Source organism: Pleuronectes platessa, chromosome 7 (assembly GCF_947347685.1).
Source record: "Pleuronectes platessa chromosome 7, fPlePla1.1, whole genome shotgun sequence".
Classification (NCBI taxonomy): Eukaryota; Metazoa; Chordata; class Actinopteri; order Pleuronectiformes; family Pleuronectidae; genus Pleuronectes; species Pleuronectes platessa.
Genome location: NC_070632.1, coordinates 546,498 through 562,704, shown reverse-complemented (window position 1 = coordinate 562,704; position 16,207 = coordinate 546,498). Strand labels below are relative to the sequence as shown.

The 16,207-nt window shown below is 46.9% G+C and overlaps 3 protein-coding genes across 5 annotated transcripts; 1 reads left to right on the top strand and 2 right to left on the bottom strand.

Annotated features, from left to right (window-relative positions):
* Positions 1 to 47: 47 nt before the first annotated feature.
* Positions 48 to 9,814, bottom strand: nedd1 (NEDD1 gamma-tubulin ring complex targeting factor). Its single transcript, XM_053426573.1, has 16 exons — positions 9,596 to 9,814; positions 8,846 to 8,994; positions 8,102 to 8,196; positions 7,893 to 8,009; positions 6,811 to 6,951; positions 5,447 to 5,676; positions 5,061 to 5,262; positions 4,321 to 4,444; positions 3,872 to 4,000; positions 3,590 to 3,640; positions 3,420 to 3,509; positions 2,845 to 2,996; positions 2,402 to 2,594; positions 1,721 to 1,862; positions 884 to 950; positions 48 to 524 (listed from the first exon to the last, which is right to left on the bottom strand). Exons 2-16 carry the CDS (start codon positions 8,979 to 8,981, stop codon positions 420 to 422), a joined length of 1,974 nt encoding a protein of 657 aa, XP_053282548.1. The 5' UTR covers positions 8,982 to 8,994; positions 9,596 to 9,814; the 3' UTR covers positions 48 to 419.
* A 117-nt stretch (positions 9,815 to 9,931) lies between these two features.
* On the top strand, positions 9,932 to 11,629 carry lyrm5b (LYR motif containing 5b). Of its 3 annotated transcripts, none has more exons than XM_053426577.1 (3): positions 9,932 to 9,976; positions 10,726 to 10,839; positions 11,276 to 11,629. In XM_053426577.1, exons 2-3 carry the CDS (start codon positions 10,795 to 10,797, stop codon positions 11,480 to 11,482), a joined length of 252 nt encoding a protein of 83 aa, XP_053282552.1. In that variant the 5' UTR covers positions 9,932 to 9,976; positions 10,726 to 10,794; the 3' UTR covers positions 11,483 to 11,629. The 3 variants fall into 3 exon arrangements, with proteins under 3 accessions (XP_053282552.1, XP_053282551.1, XP_053282550.1); XM_053426576.1 differs by lacking the exon at positions 9,932 to 9,976 and adding an exon at positions 10,007 to 10,509; XM_053426575.1 differs by lacking the exon at positions 9,932 to 9,976 and adding an exon at positions 10,012 to 10,430.
* On the bottom strand, positions 11,554 to 16,057 carry si:ch211-59o9.10 (uncharacterized protein LOC561841 homolog). The gene is made up of 10 exons (XM_053426574.1): positions 15,396 to 16,057; positions 14,597 to 14,654; positions 14,076 to 14,502; positions 13,440 to 13,531; positions 13,283 to 13,366; positions 12,739 to 12,814; positions 12,378 to 12,460; positions 12,171 to 12,289; positions 11,984 to 12,083; positions 11,554 to 11,812 (listed from the first exon to the last, which is right to left on the bottom strand). Exons 1-10 carry the CDS (start codon positions 15,527 to 15,529, stop codon positions 11,741 to 11,743), a joined length of 1,245 nt encoding a protein of 414 aa, XP_053282549.1. The 5' UTR covers positions 15,530 to 16,057; the 3' UTR covers positions 11,554 to 11,740.
* Positions 16,058 to 16,207: the final 150 nt, after the last annotated feature.

The window sequence follows — 16,207 nt, the reverse complement described above, 5'->3', positions numbered from 1 at the left end:
TGTAGTAATCAATAAGAATAATCAAAGATCAATAGAGAAAAGAGTCAGTTTCATGTTTTATTTTCGTCTTTTTATTCTTGGGATACAAACTCGAGCCGACGTGGATGTGAACACGTGTTCGTCTTCAGGTGAAAAACCCTGAACATGTTATCAGCTCTATTGTCTGTGGAAATATATTTTTATGTTTTCATCACAATAGCAAATCGTTAATTTACAGTTTCATATATTGATGTTTCTCAGTTCAGTTCAAGATTCGGTCCCAAACTACAGAACATCTCTCATGTGTGAGGCTGCGACCTCCTCAGCAGCAGGAGGCGCTGTTTCAGCCATGTGACGGCTCAGAGTCAGTGATGAAGAAAGAAAGACTCCATGTCTTTGTCCTCAGACCCCTGCTGGGGGGGGCAGTGTGGGACGAGCCCTCAGTAGTTGGTCTTCAGGCGGCGGTTCTCCTCCCTCAGCTTCTCGATCTCCTCCACCAGAGACTCGTTCACTGAATACTTCTCGATCAGACCGTGGATTTCGTTCTGAAACAAACATGACGTGTTCACACTGAAGATGACTTCATGGTTGAGTCAGTTGAGTTCTCACCTTGAATGTGTTTATGTATTTTAGTTTTGTATGATATAGAATTGTGTTTATTAAAGGGGATAGTTCACTGAAAAATTAGAATTCACTCATTATCTACTCACCACTATGACGATAGTTATCTATGACATTTCAGATTCGACAATTAGCCCAAACAGAAGATATTAGATTAGATTCTCACTGGAGAAGGATCCCAATTCAAATGTATAGATCAGTTCTACTGTAGTGGGAATGGCTGCAGGAGTGAGCAGATGAGGCTGAAGCCGGTGAGCGGTGAAACGTCAGTGATGGTTCGTACCAGCTGGATGTAAAACTGTCGGACCATCTCCACCTGAAGGTTGACCACGTCTCTGTGACAGGTGTCCCTGAAGACAAGGAGACAAAACTTTAGGATCTTCAGCTTCAGACGTTTCTCTTTCCTCCGTCAGATTTATTCATCGACAGAGGAAGAAACTCTTCAGGCCTCCACGACCCTGAGGCTACATCTCTGTCCACAGGACTCACAAAGTAAATCTGTAAACTATCTTAACCCACAAATCCATATTTCTCTTCACAGACCACAGGCTACTTAAAGGATCAAAGTATGAAAGCATGAAGGCTCTCCTCCGCTCCCAGTACATCAGAGTCAGGAGGTGAAGTAAAGTAGTGGGGCGGAGCTTTGATACAGCTTGAGCTCTAATCTCAGGAGGAGCAGCTCAGCAGACCGTGGTGGTCGAGCAGCGTAGGACTGAGAACTCTGAATTGAACCTGAAGTTTCCTGATAAACACAAATCCTGCCGCCCTGTTCTACGAAGACGGATTTGCCCGTAGCTTGTCAGCTCGCTCTCATTGGCTGCTGCCGGTTTCTGTCAGAGCCGATACTCGAGATCCTGGAGGCTCCGACTCGGTCGGAAGCATTGGGATCAGTTTATAAACCCCTCACACTTCAGGATTGTTTGGGAGGACAGCCGGCACCGACTGACCTCCAGTCAGGAACGCCCGGGCGATGGTCAGATCCTGTCTGTCATCGCTCCTATTGCCCTTTAGTGCTCAGCAGCTTTAAAACGCAGCCCGGGAGTTAAACAGGGTTAACAAACTTCTCAGGCTTAGTGGCACTAAAGCTTCGGGGTAGTGTGGACGCTCTGGGGGGACAGACCTGAAGTCCTCCAGGGTTTCATGGATCATGTTCTGGATGAAGTGGATCTGGAGGGAGGAGAGAGGAGCAGCTCCTCCCTGTCCGACCACCTCAGCGATGTTCTGGGAGAGCGAGGCGGAGGCAGCGGCAGACAGAGCAGGACCTGAGGATTCACAACAACCACAAATGATCACATCATCTTCAACACTTCATCATTAAAACTCTTTGACTGTGGGTTCTCTTTTCGTGTACAAGTCAGGCCTCAGCTTCATCTGTTCTCCAGAGCCTCTGGGAACAGACGCCCCCTGCTGGTGGCCTCTGTCTCATCACGGGATATTGTTTTCATGATCCTGTTTTTTTATCATGAAATCAGGCTTCATCAATCATTAATATGAAAAATTTAATATTTATTCCACATTCAAATTTTGTTTATTTTGTTCATTTAAGTTCAATATGTTTAGTTAGGGCCCGAGCACCGAACTGTGGGAGGCCCTATTGAAATTGTTGTATTTGTGTTTTCTTTTGATTTATAATAATTATAAATAATACGTGGTGGTTAAAATGTAAAATATCAAACATTGATTATATTTCTTTATCATCAGGGTTTGATAATGTTTGTTAGCTCGCTAGCCGAGCCAGGCAGCAGGTGGTTGTCGTGTTTACTAATCAATCAAACCCCGCCCCTGTCGTTATCCTGCCCACCTGCGGCTGTAGTGGGCGGAGCTTCGTGGACAGGTGAGTCATAACTCAGCTGAGCCTGAATACCATTGGCTCTCCGGAGGCTGGGCTCTGGTGTGAAGAAGGGAGGGGCCGGCTGGCAGGGATTGGTCCGCTGGGCGTCTGGAGGCGGGCTCTGGACCTCCCCCTCCAGACTGCAGCTGCTGGCCTCTTCAGACTGTCAATCAAAAAGTGGTTTTAGCATCGAGAATGAAACTGTTGTTGAATTAGAGCTTTGGGTCAATGACACTAGAACAATTACATAATAATTACTCATTGATTACAGATTATATTGTAAACACCCGGGAGTCTGCGAGTCCAAAGCTGTGCCCCCCCCCCCCCCCCCCCCCCCCCGCTTATCCAGAAAATACAAAGTGGAACCGAGAAACGTATCAACAAAGTCACGTGTTTGATGAAGAGGTCATAACCTTCCTGGAGTCACAAGGTTCCTCCGCTGCAGCAGTGATTGGCTCTTCTTCTTTGATTGGGGGGGTCTGGAAGACAGACAGTGGGCTGTAGCACCGACCTGCAGTGGCCACCAGGGGGGTTTTACGATGAGAGCTGGCACCTGAATGAGAATCTGAAACATTCCCACAACAAGAGAGAAAACATAGATTCATTGATATTTCATTCCATCAGATTTTCTCCAAAGTATCAGTGTTTATGTTATCTGATATAAAAACTTTAAATTAATTTAAATTTTGCAGAATAAACAAACCGTATTGTTCGTTATTTATAAAAAAATGTATGGTTAAATGAAAAATATCAAAACCACGCTGCGGACTGTGCCCCCCCCATCAGGACTCAGCTGTCACCAACAGAGCTAACGTACTTCCTTGTCTGACAGTCGACTTCTTCACGGCAGACACACACTCACTGCTGCTGCTGATTAGTGTCATGTATGTATTTTTTCTCAGTCTGGGTTAAATTCATGTTAACGTGTTGAACAGAACATGGGAACATTTCAAACCAGTAGAAACCAGTAGAGAGAATGAAGTCTGACCTTCTCTGACGGGGGAGAAGATGTCCAGACTGGCCCGACCCACGACCTGCAGACCCTCCCCTTCTCTGGACAACATCTCCAGACTGGTTACTGTGGAAAGACAGCATCCCAGTTAGTCCAGAGGCAGCAGTGTCCCTCAGTCTCTCACTGCAGCTGTCAGACAGACGTACCGTGTGTTCGTCCAAACGGCGTCTCCCCGGTCGTCCCCTGAGTCCTCAGGTCTGAGACAGACACATTTTAGTCCAGATTCATTATGAACATTAACTTTTCTATCCCTCAGAAAGGTTTAAATTCCATCTGATGATTATTACAGGGTAATGGTGGTGTGTGATGTTGATGTGGGCAGAATATTAGGAACACCTCTGAATATAACACAGACCGATTCGACACCATCGCTGATGTTTGAAGTGAAACACGTCTGTGTCCCTGTCTGTCTTCACATGGACACTGACCGTCTCGTACAGGAGAGAAGACGTCCAGACTGTTTCGTCCAACGCTGCTCATCTTCTCCACAGCTGGAAGCGGCTCTGTCCCCTGATGACCCTCAGCTTCCCGGAACATCACGTCTGCGTCAGCGCCCCCTGCTGGACACAACAAAGAGCTCACTTCTCATTCGTGGGTCAAGGTTTTCATTTCCCCGCCCCGCATCACCTGACCCACAAGAACATGCCTTCACCTGCTGCCGGTACCCGACCCAAGCTGCTAAACATCTCTGTGAGAAGTCGGATATTTGTCATCAAATAATAAATATCCCATAAAACCAAGTAACAACCATCAACGTTACTTTACCTAAAAAACACACACGCATCGTGAGCGATTACTGTACATACAAATTTACCATGATGTCATGTCATGCAAGTTTAATAAAATTTCCTGTCATGGACCAATGAGACGCACTGACCTGTACTTGTCACCTGTCTGTGGGGGGTGGGGCCTGGGTAAGGGGCGGGGTCGGGCTGACTGCTGGAAACTCTGGTTGAGGATCTTTTCGTACTGGAAATCTTGGTGGTGCCCAGTTTACTGGACTGAGGCGGGGGGGGGGGAGGGAGGGAGAGAGAGAGAGAAGGAGAGAGAGACAATTAAACAAATGAGAGACAGAGGGGAAACGAGTGGTTTTAGTTTTGACTGTTCAAAGAACACATGTCAACACTGACACACCTGTGAACATAAGTCACATGACCATTCACAAACTGGTCATGTGGTGTAAACAGGAAGTATCTGTCTTAGAGGCTGGAAACCATTGAGTGTGAGGAGGCCATGTGTAACCAGTGATGAGTTTTAACACTGGAACAGATCGGTGTAGCCTTCATCGAAACTCCTCAACCAGGTTCTAAAAGTGTTTAATCTTATTAATACAGCGAACCAAATATCACACTGTAACAAAAAGTTGATTTATTGATTCTGAAAATGTACTTCAGCTCTAGATTAGATGTTGGAGATTCACTGGTTCACAGGAAACTGTGAATCAGGATTCACACAGACAAACGTTAACGAGGAAGAAAGGACTTTGAGTTGTTTTCATCAAGTCGGAACCTTTTCACAGCACAAGCTGCAGCAGCCACAGCTTCTACACATCTGCTGCTATTCAAGTGACTTGAGTCTCTCTGGTGAGGAATGATCTCATCGCTCGGCTGCTGCTACCTTGTGTCTGCTGGTGTTGCTCTGGAAGCGGAGACATGTGACGGAGGTTTTATGTGCACCGGTGATCCTGGTGGGGGTGCTGGAGTTCCTCAGGTCGTACTGGTAGATCTTCCCCTGAGTGGATCCGACCACCAGACCGGTCCCGTCTGGAGTGAAGTCCACCGAGGTCAGAGGACTGTCCACCCGGATGGACCTGAGCACGCTGCACGGGAACAGGATTTAAAAACCTTTTTAAATGTGTCACGTTTCTTTTTGTGTGTCAACAGAATTATATATATATATATTAGGGCGGTCAGAATTAACACGTTAATGCAGAATGATTAATTTGTGGAATTAATGCTTTCATTTTGTTAACAAACGCACAGTCATGGTGTGTTTGCTCTTACATCTTGCTGGCGGTGTCGTAGCAGACGATCTTCTTGTCCAGACCGACGCTGACCACCAGCAGCTCGCTGGCCGGGGAGAAGGCCAGGCCCGTGCCCGGGGCCTTGTGGGCGCAGTCGAAACCATGGAGCTCCTTCTGGGTGTTGGAGTCCCACAGGACCACGCTGCCACTGTCCGACACACTGCCCAGCAGGGAGCGCTTCAGCAGGGAGAGCTTCAGGTCATGGATGGGCTGGAGGAGACACACGAACACAGCAGCAGCGAGTTGATGTTTTTAAACAACTGGGCTTCAGTATTAAAATGACTTCTCTTACAAATAAGACTTAACAACAGAAAAGATTTTCTTTAACAGAATCATGAAAAAAACTAAAACATCAGCATGTGATCCATTGATCATGGACCTGAAACTGACTAATAAAGGATCGATTTAAACACCTGGTGTGATCAAGAGAACTGTGGGTCTGTAAAAAACAATGATTTTGTGACGTCTAAAATTATTAATCAGAATTCAGGCTTAGATTTTATATTTTTTTCCTGATGAAGACAAATGTCAGGTGCTTTGTTCTCGGACTATCAAAAAGTTGAAAACATGATAATACTGTGGCTGCACTGAACTCCAGATAATCTCCTAACATTTCTGTGAGAATACTTATGTCCTCCTATAATTTCCTAATAAGCTCATGTGAGAAAACAGCGAGAGATTCTCCGCAGGACTCTGCGTGAGCACAAACATGCATTAACTGTGGTCCTCTCCAATGGAAGACCAACAAATTCTGAACTGAGGTGATACATATTTAACAGGAGATAAACAGTTATATCCCCAGATGCCCAGTAGTGTGCATATTGGGAAATAGAAAAGAAAACTTCAGGAACCATTCGACGTAACGCTGCTCTCGCCTTCGTCTCTTCAGAGAGGACAACACTCAGCACTTGGAAAGATCCTAAACCTGATTTCTACAACATACATGATTGGCTGAAGGATTTCGTGGATTTGTTATCGATAGAGTCATCATAACTTAAAAGTTACGATTATGGACTTGATGCCCCATGAACACTTATTAGAGAATGTATGAGAAATAAAATGATAAACTGACTTAAAGTTTGTAGATGGCAAACAAAGTGTACCGTACCCGACTGTGAGTAGGACCTGATGCAAGATAATATATGACCTTGATTCAAGAATAAATAATAGTTAATAATATGAGAGTGAAAATGGGATTTCAGTTGTTATTCTTCATGGCTGTGATAAACGGTGTCATTCAGTTTTTTTTAGAACTCATGACTTTCCAACGTGCTGGCAGGTTATCAGGGTCAGAGGGTTAACATGGTTCAGAACCAGTAGCAGCACAGTGAGTCACAGTCTAACCTGGTTGCTGCCGTGGCCGAAGGCTTTGCTGGACTGGTTGGTGGTGAGACTGTGGAGGACCAGATCTCCACTGGTGGAGCCGGAGGCGATGAAGCTGTCGTTGGAGTTGAAGGACACACAGGTCACCTCTTCTCTGTGGTCCTGAGAGAGGAGACACACAGTGACCCTCATCTCGGTCAGAGCTTTTCATTTGTATAGACAATTCAAACACTGACACACTTCTCCATGTATGCTCGACACTGTCTTTCTCTTCAAGGTTGTACATATTGTGATGTTGTTGTTCTGTTACACTTCTGTCTGTCTGGGAGAGGGACCCTCTCTCTGACTCTCTGAGGTTTATATGTTGTTCCTGTTAAAGGCTTTTTGGATAGTTTAGTGTTTTTATTGATGATAAGTCCAAATGGTAGTTATGAAGATTGAAAAATAAAATAAACTAAAACTAAAACCTACCACACCATAATCAGATGTGTCTCTTTGCCTCTGAGCAAACACAGGATGAGTGGATTCAGAACATCGGGGCTTCTTGGCCTTTGCTCTTTTTTCTTTATAGCAAATATAGGATGGTTGCATAAAACTTAGTTATTTTCTTTTTTAAATCATCAAAACAACCAAACCTTTCCATAATTAAATGTGGATGTGAAATCTGAATCTGAGCCCATCTGCAGAAGCAGTGCAGTGTATTTGGTTCTGAACCGATGGAGTCGGATCCGGTCTCGTTTTAACTCTGAGTCCTGAGTGTGAGCGTCTCGTGTCCAACATGTGGACGAGTCCTTTTCATGATGTTTCAATAAGTCTGATAAACTTAGGAATCAAACCAGCAACCAGTGACTCCCTGATCAGGTCCTGAGAACCAGTGATGAGTGTGTGTTAGTTCCAGTGAGAGCCGAGTGGAGGAGGACACAGAAGCTCCAGCTCGGTACAAACCAGCTGCAGCTTCTGCTCTGATCCAGAAGCAGCTGAGACCAGAGGAACTCTGTGTTTCACTTCTACAGAGTCACTGAGCGGCTGCTCCACGACGAGCTCTGATCTCACTGTGTGTGTTTGTGTGTCTGAGTGAGTGAGGCTCTTGAGTGAAGTCTCACCTTGAGGGAGCGGTGCAGTCTCTTGGTCTTCAGGTCCCACAGGTGGACGCAGTGATCCAGACCTCCACTCACCAGGAACTGAGACGAGGAGCTCAGACACACACGGGTCTGCTTTTTCTGAATGTTACAGTGAACAGAGATTTTGTGAGTGAAAATCATAAGATCACACTGTCGCCACAGAAACAACCAAGCTGAAGCTGTGCTCTCACCCCCTCTCCCAGTTCCACCAGTGGCACCGGAGTCGACTTGAGGCTGGAAACCACCAGTTTGTCTCCGCTGCTGCTGGAAGTGACCAGGTAATGGTCTGAGAGAACTGGGTCAAGGCCTCTTTATCTCTTAATGCAGTGACTCTCCTCAGCCTGAACATCTTCATCATAAAAAACATCATTATTTCACTTTTATCTCTCACTTCATTTCTGTTCATCTTGCAAAAGAAAAAACATTATTCCAGTATGATCGAGCTTCTGTTGAGAGAACTGGTCTTATAGTTCTCAGTTCAGAAACATAGCTTCGAATAAATTCAATTTATTGTTTGAGCTATTTTAAAAAATTAATTTGAGTGATGCTGGTGGGAGTTCAGCCAGTTGACTGGAGCTGCCTCTCTCCACTGTCACCGATTGGTCGATTTAACCTGCAGAGATGTCCCTTGTCTCCCGTTGGCCGGTCGGTGCCCCTGTGTCAGTCGTTCTGTCTGTGGATTCATTGGGGTCGGGAATCTCTAGGGATTCATGATTCACTTTGCTGACATCACTCTGAGCTTTAGTGAGTAGTGAGGACACATAATGGAGCAAAGAATCAATCAAGACAATAATGAATCAATAACGGCCTGAGACAGGAGCAGTCATTCAAACAGATGTAATGTGAAGAGTTCAAACTATAGACTCTATAACTATAACTCTATAACTATAGTCTAAAGACACATGGACGGTTCTGTTCATGGTCCACCAGGATACTGTTGGAGCCCCAGAAGGCCTGGGCCACCGGGTGGCCGGTGCTGTGAGGGTTGAACTGCTCCAGCGGTGCCATGGAACCCGAATCCCAGATCTTCACACAGTCTCCTGTGGACACCAGGCGGCTCATCTCCTCCATGACAGGACACCTCCTGGTCCATGATGGGGAACAAGACGATACTCATGAATACATCAGGGCTGTGAGGAGGTATCACTATAACTCACTACTGAGAGTGTGTGTGTCTGTGTGTGTGTGTGTGTGTGTGTGTGTGTGTGTGTGTGTGTGTGTGTGTGTGTGTCTGTGTGTGTCTGTGAGCGAGAAACCTTTACTCGAGTGGTTTTAGAAACGCGGAAATAAAACTAGAAGAACGTAACTCTAAGTGTTGACATATTAACTAACGAGTTCACTGGTTAGTTACTGGTTTACAGACTGATGTCCTGTGACTTTATAGGTTCAGTTTAAAAACTTTAGTTCAAAGTGTCCGGTAAGTTCAGCTGTCAGATGAATGTGTGTGAAAATCATTTAAAATAAAGTTACAACACAAAGTTTCTGAAACGGTCAAAAGGTTCTAACCAGCTCACTAGTGAACTGGGGAGTGAACTGGTAAGTTTAGCTAGCGTTAGCTCCCACAGAACCACTCCGGGTGTTAAGTTAGCGAACACACGTAAATGACTCGAACATGAAACAAGCGGAAAGTTCCGGTGGATCGTCGCGTCCGTTCAAACTTCTGTGTCTGAGCGAGTCTGACTCACCGGGAAGAGACTGAAGCTCTAGAAAAGAGACTGAAGCTCTAGAAAAGAGACTGAAGATCTAGAAAAGAGACTGAACCTCTAGAAAAGAGACTGAACCTCTAGAAAAGAGACTGAAGATCCTACAGGCTCCCAGCGGTTTGTTTTCCTCTGGCGCTCATTCTTCATACCCGAGGTGGGGGAGGACTCGCCCCTACCCTGTCTCTAAATTGCCTAGACTGGACAAGACTCATGTGCCCAACCAATAGTCAGGCTCCCTGTCTTAATCTGACCAATCAGAGGCATGGTGGGGGCGGGCCTTCTTCCAACTCGGGTGGGGAAAAGTAACAGAGAAGTCGAGAAACAAGAAACCGCCACTACGGTGCCGCAGGAGGGACAAAAAGGGTGTGTGTGTGTGTCGGGGGGTCTATGTATAGTAATGAGGCCCATTTAGGTTCCATACCATCATTGTGAGGACATTTTGTCTGGTCCATTTAGGACTAGAGTTAGAGTTAGTGAATGTATTATGTCAGTGAGTTTCCTCATAACTAGAGAGAGACGCGCGTGTGTGTGTTATCACCTGTGTGTGTTATCATCTGTGTGTGTTATCACCTGTGTGTGTTATCATCTGTTTAAAAACAACAAAGTCGAGTCAAAGTTCACTGTGACGTCACGAACAGCCGTGATAATAGCCTGAAGCTAACGTGAAGCTAACCTAAAGCTAACGTGAAGCTAACCTGAAGCTAACGTGAAGCTAATGTGACGCTAACCTGAAGCTAATGTGAGGCTAACCTGAAGCTAACGTGAAGCTAACCTGAAGCTAACGTGACGCTCCAGCAGCCGAACAGACAGGGCGCAGGTGAGAACCGGGTGGGCTCTCCGCTGGACCGACTGTTCACACGTTTGATTCCTTGTGTGTCTTTATCAGGTCCAATCGGGTGAAGCACAGGGAACTGACCAATCAGAACACGATGATAATTGAATCCTGTTGTTGATGAAAGTTTAATGTTTTCACTCGACTTTGAATAAGAGCCATTATGTAAAGTGAGGAGCTGAAGGGTGATAGATCTCCAGGGTCCGTGACACGTGATCAGAGTTCACCTGCGGATCCTCTGGTTCTGATTGGTTCCGACACATGTTCCCTTTCATGTTAGAACTGGTCGAGTTGATGATCGAGCGTAGAACCAGAGAACCGGACTGTTTCCGCTCCCACCCTCGGGACCATGGCCAACCCACTGAGAGCTGAAGTGGTTCGACTCTATAAAAACGTGAGTACTCGATCTTCAGCAGCTGGTTGCTAGTTCGAATCCTCAGTGATCAAACAGATGGAAACGTATAGAAACTCTTCTCAGTGGAGGTGTGTCCTGCTGCAGTCTGAGATCACTGACTTTGGATCAGGACTTCATGACACAACTGGTTCTCAGGAACCTACAGATTTCACTGAAGGTGGGTCAAAGTGGTTCTGGTCGGAGGTTCTGTGGTTTCAGTTCGTCTCACTCTCAGTGGGATTCTTTCCTGCTCTGACTCTCTGTGACATCACCAGATGGAAGCGTTCTTCTGAGATGTTTGATCTGGAAGTGGAGACTGGTGTCCGTTGGCTAACACCATTGAATCGTCTGAGCTTAATGATTTTCTCAAAGTGTTCAATTGTATTTATAAATGAGGCAACGTGTGTTTTATTAAAAATTCTAAACCTTTCCTTAGCTCCTCTACCTCGGCCGGGAGTATCCCAAAGGAAGCGACTACTTCAGAGACCGGCTGAGATCTGCGTTCACCAAGAACAAGCTGGTCCAGGACCCGGCGCAGATCCAGGAGATGATCGCCCGAGGGGAGTACGTGGCCCGAGAGCTGGAGGCGCTGTACTACCTGAGGAAATACAGAGCCATGAAGAAACGCTACTACGAGGAGTAGACACGTCTCAAGATCAGGTCTCAATGAGAAAACATCTGAATCGATTTCAGGAATAAAACATCAGCAGCAGCTTCGAGGTTTTATCATTTTATTCCTGCAAAATCAGCAATGACAGAAAACATTTAAATAAAAGTATAAAAAAGACAAGTTGACGAGTCGTCCTCCATCAGACACAAACTACAGTGAGACTCAGGTCTTCAAGGAACTGGTAGTGGCAGGAAGTGACCATGAGCCGGGCCGCTGCTAGCAGAGACGCCTTCAGAGGCTCGGGGGGGCGGAGCAGTCAGCATCAGCCAGGTTCACTCTGCAGATGGGACAGGTGGTGTTATCCTGTGGGGGGGGAGGAGACAGTGATCCGTCTAGAAAACACATCTGCCCTCGACCCGACCTTTCCACTGTTTTCAGTTTCCAATAACTAAATGTGTGTTTTCTAAAACAGAATGAGTCAGTGTGAAGAAGAGAGCGGTGGTTTGAACTGGGATCTTGAACTGGGATCGTTACCTTCAACCACCGGTCGATACACTGGACGTGATAGTCATGGAAACACGGCAGCATCCTCAGCTTCTCCCGCTCGGTGTATTCACAGAAACAGATCTGGCACCTGACAGGACCCGGGAAGAAAAACACGAGTGAGACTAAGAATCAGGATCAGAAGGACGGCCGAGGTCCGACCAGGCGCCGGACTCACTTAGTGTTCCCAGCGCTGTGGGCCGACTGGAAGGTTTTGGTGGGAAATCTCTGGATTTGCCTTCGCGTCAACTTGTTCGACACAACGGCTCCTTGACGTTCCTCGAACGCCAGAAGAGCCTGAAGGAAGAGCACACAGAGCGGGTCAGGTCATGGTCACAGGCGGCCAGAGGGGGCGCTGTGTGTTCTCCAGCACGCCTCTCTTCACCTCGTAGTCGTTTCCCTGAGGGTCCTCGGGCATGGCGTTCCTCCCTCGGCTCCGCCCCCGTCCTCTCTGCTGACCCATCAGACCTGGAGACAAAACCACAGTTTCAGTTAATGTCAAAAAACAGTTAAGCAGCGTAAAAATAAAAAAAGATCACTACAGCTGAACAAACACTAGACAAACAAAGGCTGAGGAAGTCCTGTAAATTAACAAGTTAATATTTCTGTAGAGTGAGAACTTTACAATGTCTGTGATACCACACGTTACTGCTGCTACCACAGGATTCTTCTCATCCTGCGTTCATAAACCAACACGGCTCAAATCAAACAGTGAACACAAGATGCTCTCAGGTCTGTCATCGTACCTTCTTCAAAGCCAGCAGGGGGGGTCACTGCAGCCAGCACGTGGGACATCCAGCTGGGTTCCATGTGGGAATAAAACTGCAGAAAATAAATCACAACTTTACAGGAGCGATGACAAACCCCACGGCTTCATCCACACGACAACGTGACTCTGCTACAGAAGCTGCTCGGCCCGTTTGGGCTCCGTGTGTCTGGAACAGAGCAAACTGAGATGTTTGGAAACTCAACCTCCTGCTGATTGGCTCATTTGGTAATGAGTCTTCACTGATTCGTCAGGCTCTTATCACATGACCCCTTCCAGAAGAAACACGGAGAATCAATTACAAGTGTTTCTGACCCTGATGTCCAATTAAAATGAGTTTTCTACTTTTAGCCATTGGTGCTTATTCTGAAACTAACAACCAGAGCTTTTTTAAATGTATTTATTTATGTGTGTGTTTGTGTGTGTACCTGACTGAACTAAAGTGTGTGTGTGTTGGCAGAGTAATAACATACATCAGGCTACAGTCCATTTAATTTGAAATATGAAGTGTTGTGGAGTCTCACCCTGTGGTGGCTCTGCTGGTGGAGCTGCTGGTGGAGCTGGTGGTGCTGGTGTCTGCTGTGCACCTCCTCTCGGTCGAACTGGGCCTGAAGGAACAAAGGTAAATGGTTTCACTCCGTCCACTCTGCAGGGGACCAGTCCGCAGGTGAAGCCTCCTACCTGCAGGCTCTGTGCAAACGACTCATCTTCCTCCATCTGCACCGCGCGCACCATGCCCTCGTCATCGTCACTGATGATGATCTCCTCCACTGCTGAAGAACAAACGACCAATGAGCATAAACACAGATTGTTCTGTCCACTTCAGCCACAATGTCCTGGATGTGCATGTGTTGTGTGAGGCAGGTGAACTGAGTGTGCACTGAATGTTTAACTATGTTGTGTTTAATATTCTGCCTCATAACTTCTAGAGCCAAGTAACCAAAGACAAATATATGTATATATAAGTATAATCTTGAGGTGAGTTAGGTCCTGTTGATCAGCTCCTGTTTGCAGTGAACTCTGATGTACAGACACTTTCACTGGATCATTGTGATGCTGAAGGAAACACCCAGATTCCACATGAGGTTCTGCTCACTCTGGATTCTGGGGGTTTGGTCTGGATGACATCAGAGGTGATGAGTCACATTGAATCATATCATGTGTCTCATGTTTTCAGATTCGACTATTTTATGACTGAAAAGTGGTTCAATGTTTACATGACAAAATCATTTCTCACAGGGAGTTCCTCCTGTTTGCCAGTGATGATGTGTAAAAAACCTTTTGTGTGAGATCCAGATCTCTACACTGTGTCGTCACCTGCTGGAGTGGCTCCTCCGTTCAGCCATCTCCTCTCCTCTGCCGTCAGGAAGGACAGAGAGTCCGAGGCCGGCAGCGACGAGGAGGACGAGGAGGACGAGGGAGCTGGAGTCAAACTCCTCCTCCTCAACTGGCTGAGAGAACCAGGTCTGACTTCTCCTGGGGAACCTGGCACCGTCAAAGACACCTCACCCTCCTCTAACGCTGGAGTGAGGAAGGAGGAGGAAGATGACGATGAAGATGACGATGAAGAGGATGAGAAACAGGTTGCAGTCGACAGCGGGTTGCCCGGAGGAATAGCTCTCAGAGATGAAGCAGGAACAAACAGAACCCTCCGGTTTCCCATGGCTGCTGCCAGCCGCCTGCGTTTGGACCCTTGTTCACTGAGCGATGGTTCTGGTCGTCCCCACAAGCCCCCCCCCGCCAGCTGAGGACAGAAACCCACAGCACTCAACATCTGCATCAGGCCAATGCACACACAGAAACATCTGTCGTGACTGTGTAGAGCAGCTGGGACTTACAGGACTGAAACGTTCCTCTGTGATTGGCCCACGTCTTCTCCGTTTGCCGAGCTGTGGACTGAACCAACAAACACAATGAGACACTTGGGCCCAACCGGGGGGGGGGGGGGGGGGGGTCGACAGGGACCAGTCACTTTTGGTGCTGATGGGACAATACCCAGTGGAGTTATAAAAAAAAACGACTGATGAGCGACGTCACAGGTTCAAGCTCAGTGGGGCTCACGTGGTCGAGCCGCTGCCCCAACGAGCCAACGCCCCCCCCTCCATCCTATCCATTAAAGGCAATAACAAGCCCCAAAAATAAAATTTCAAAGAAGTTTATAATTTCTTTCCCTTTTCACTTCAACGTGCCTCCTCTTTCAAATCCTTATTTCTTTCCCTCAAAGCTCTACTTCTCTTTTCAGCTTCAGCAGATTGGTCCTGGGACTCTCTGTTCTTCTGTTGATTCATATTATTTTGGGAATAACCATAAAATGGACCATGTCATATAGTGATTGATTCTAATGATGTCGTGACTGTGGGCGGGGTTTAAACTGGTCTTACAGTAATAAGCGTACCATGCCACTCACTGGCAGAGCACTGATCTTAACTAGTTTACAATGTTGGATCAGAAAAATACTTTATATACATTTTAAATAATAACTTTAATTGACATTAAATTAATATTTCGACTTGGTTTTCATCTTCTTCCTTTGTTAACGAATAGTTTGTCTTCTACAATTTCAGTTTATTCTTGAACCATGTTGGGAATGATCTGAACCAGTGTGACCATCAGGTTCCTCCCGAGGAGCCGTGTTACCTCGGGGTCTCCGGGACGATGACGGACAGCTCGTGGTACAGCAGGTCCGCCGGGTCGAGCAGACATCCCCGGTTCAGTCCTCCGGGACTGTCCGGCTCCGACGAGCAGGGGCTGGTGGGTACCGGCTCGTCCATGGCCTCCAGTGGTTCACCTGGCCCCGGCTCTAAAGGCGCGTCGCACCCGGTCTCATGTCACCCGGCACCGGGGGCAGATTCCTGGGAGCAGCCGGAGATAACAACCAGCACAGAGGAGCTAGCGAGCTAACGAGCTAACGTTACTACGATTGTAACCTGGATCCATTAGAGATGAACTCAAACTGAACCCATCAACTGGTTTGTCCGAACCAGTAAGAAGTGACTGGTGCTCCTGGGAGCGGCTGCAGACGAGGCCTCGATGAGGACGGAACCGGGTCAGAACACCTCTCCTCACATTCTGGAGGATCCACTTCGTTCGTGTGATTCTGCCGCCGGACTCTAAAGGAAGTGCATCGGAGGTTTCAACCAGCAGTTCCGGTGTCACACCGTAAAGTCCCGAAAACTCCTCGGTTTGTTTTTTGTTCCGCTCGAGTTTTCACACGAAGCAAAACACACGGGAAACAACCCAATGCAATCAACCAGAACCCCTTCCGGTGGCTGCTGGTTCCCATCATCTCTCACTGGGACGTGTGATCACAGAAATACAATAACCTCTTATGAAAGTGAAAGCTGGTACCAGATTAGAAATGTCCTCATGGTGTCACATGTAAATAAAATGATCAGTGGATCCGGTCCTCCTGTTAAACTACAGCGGGTCAGAGAGATGAGCTGATTCTG

Bases quoted from the DNA above. Each gene is read 5' to 3' on its own strand.
- lyrm5b (XM_053426577.1), top strand. From the start codon at position 10,795: ATGGCCAACCCACTGAGAGCTGAAGTGGTTCGACTCTATAAAAAC. The intron at 10,840-11,275 runs GTGAGTACTCGA...ACCTTTCCTTAG, and splicing joins TGGTTCGACTCTATAAAAAC to CTCCTCTACCTCGGCCGGGA.
- si:ch211-59o9.10 (XM_053426574.1), bottom strand. From the start codon at position 15,529: ATGGACGAGCCGGTACCCACCAGCCCCTGCTCGTCGGAGCCGGACAGT. The intron at 13,367-13,439 runs GTAGGAGGCTTC...TTGTTCCTTCAG, and splicing joins CGTTTGCACAGAGCCTGCAG to GCCCAGTTCGACCGAGAGGA. The intron at 11,813-11,983 runs GTAACGATCCCA...CCCCCCCCACAG, and splicing joins GTATCGACCGGTGGTTGAAG to GATAACACCACCTGTCCCAT.
- nedd1 (XM_053426573.1), bottom strand. From the start codon at position 8,981: ATGGAGGAGATGAGCCGCCTGGTGTCCACAGGAGACTGTGTGAAGATC. The intron at 5,263-5,446 runs GTAAGAGCAAAC...GTTCCCGTGCAG, and splicing joins TACGACACCGCCAGCAAGAT to CGTGCTCAGGTCCATCCGGG. The intron at 1,863-2,401 runs GTGGGCAGGATA...GTGAATCCTCAG, and splicing joins TCCGCCCACTACAGCCGCAG to GTCCTGCTCTGTCTGCCGCT.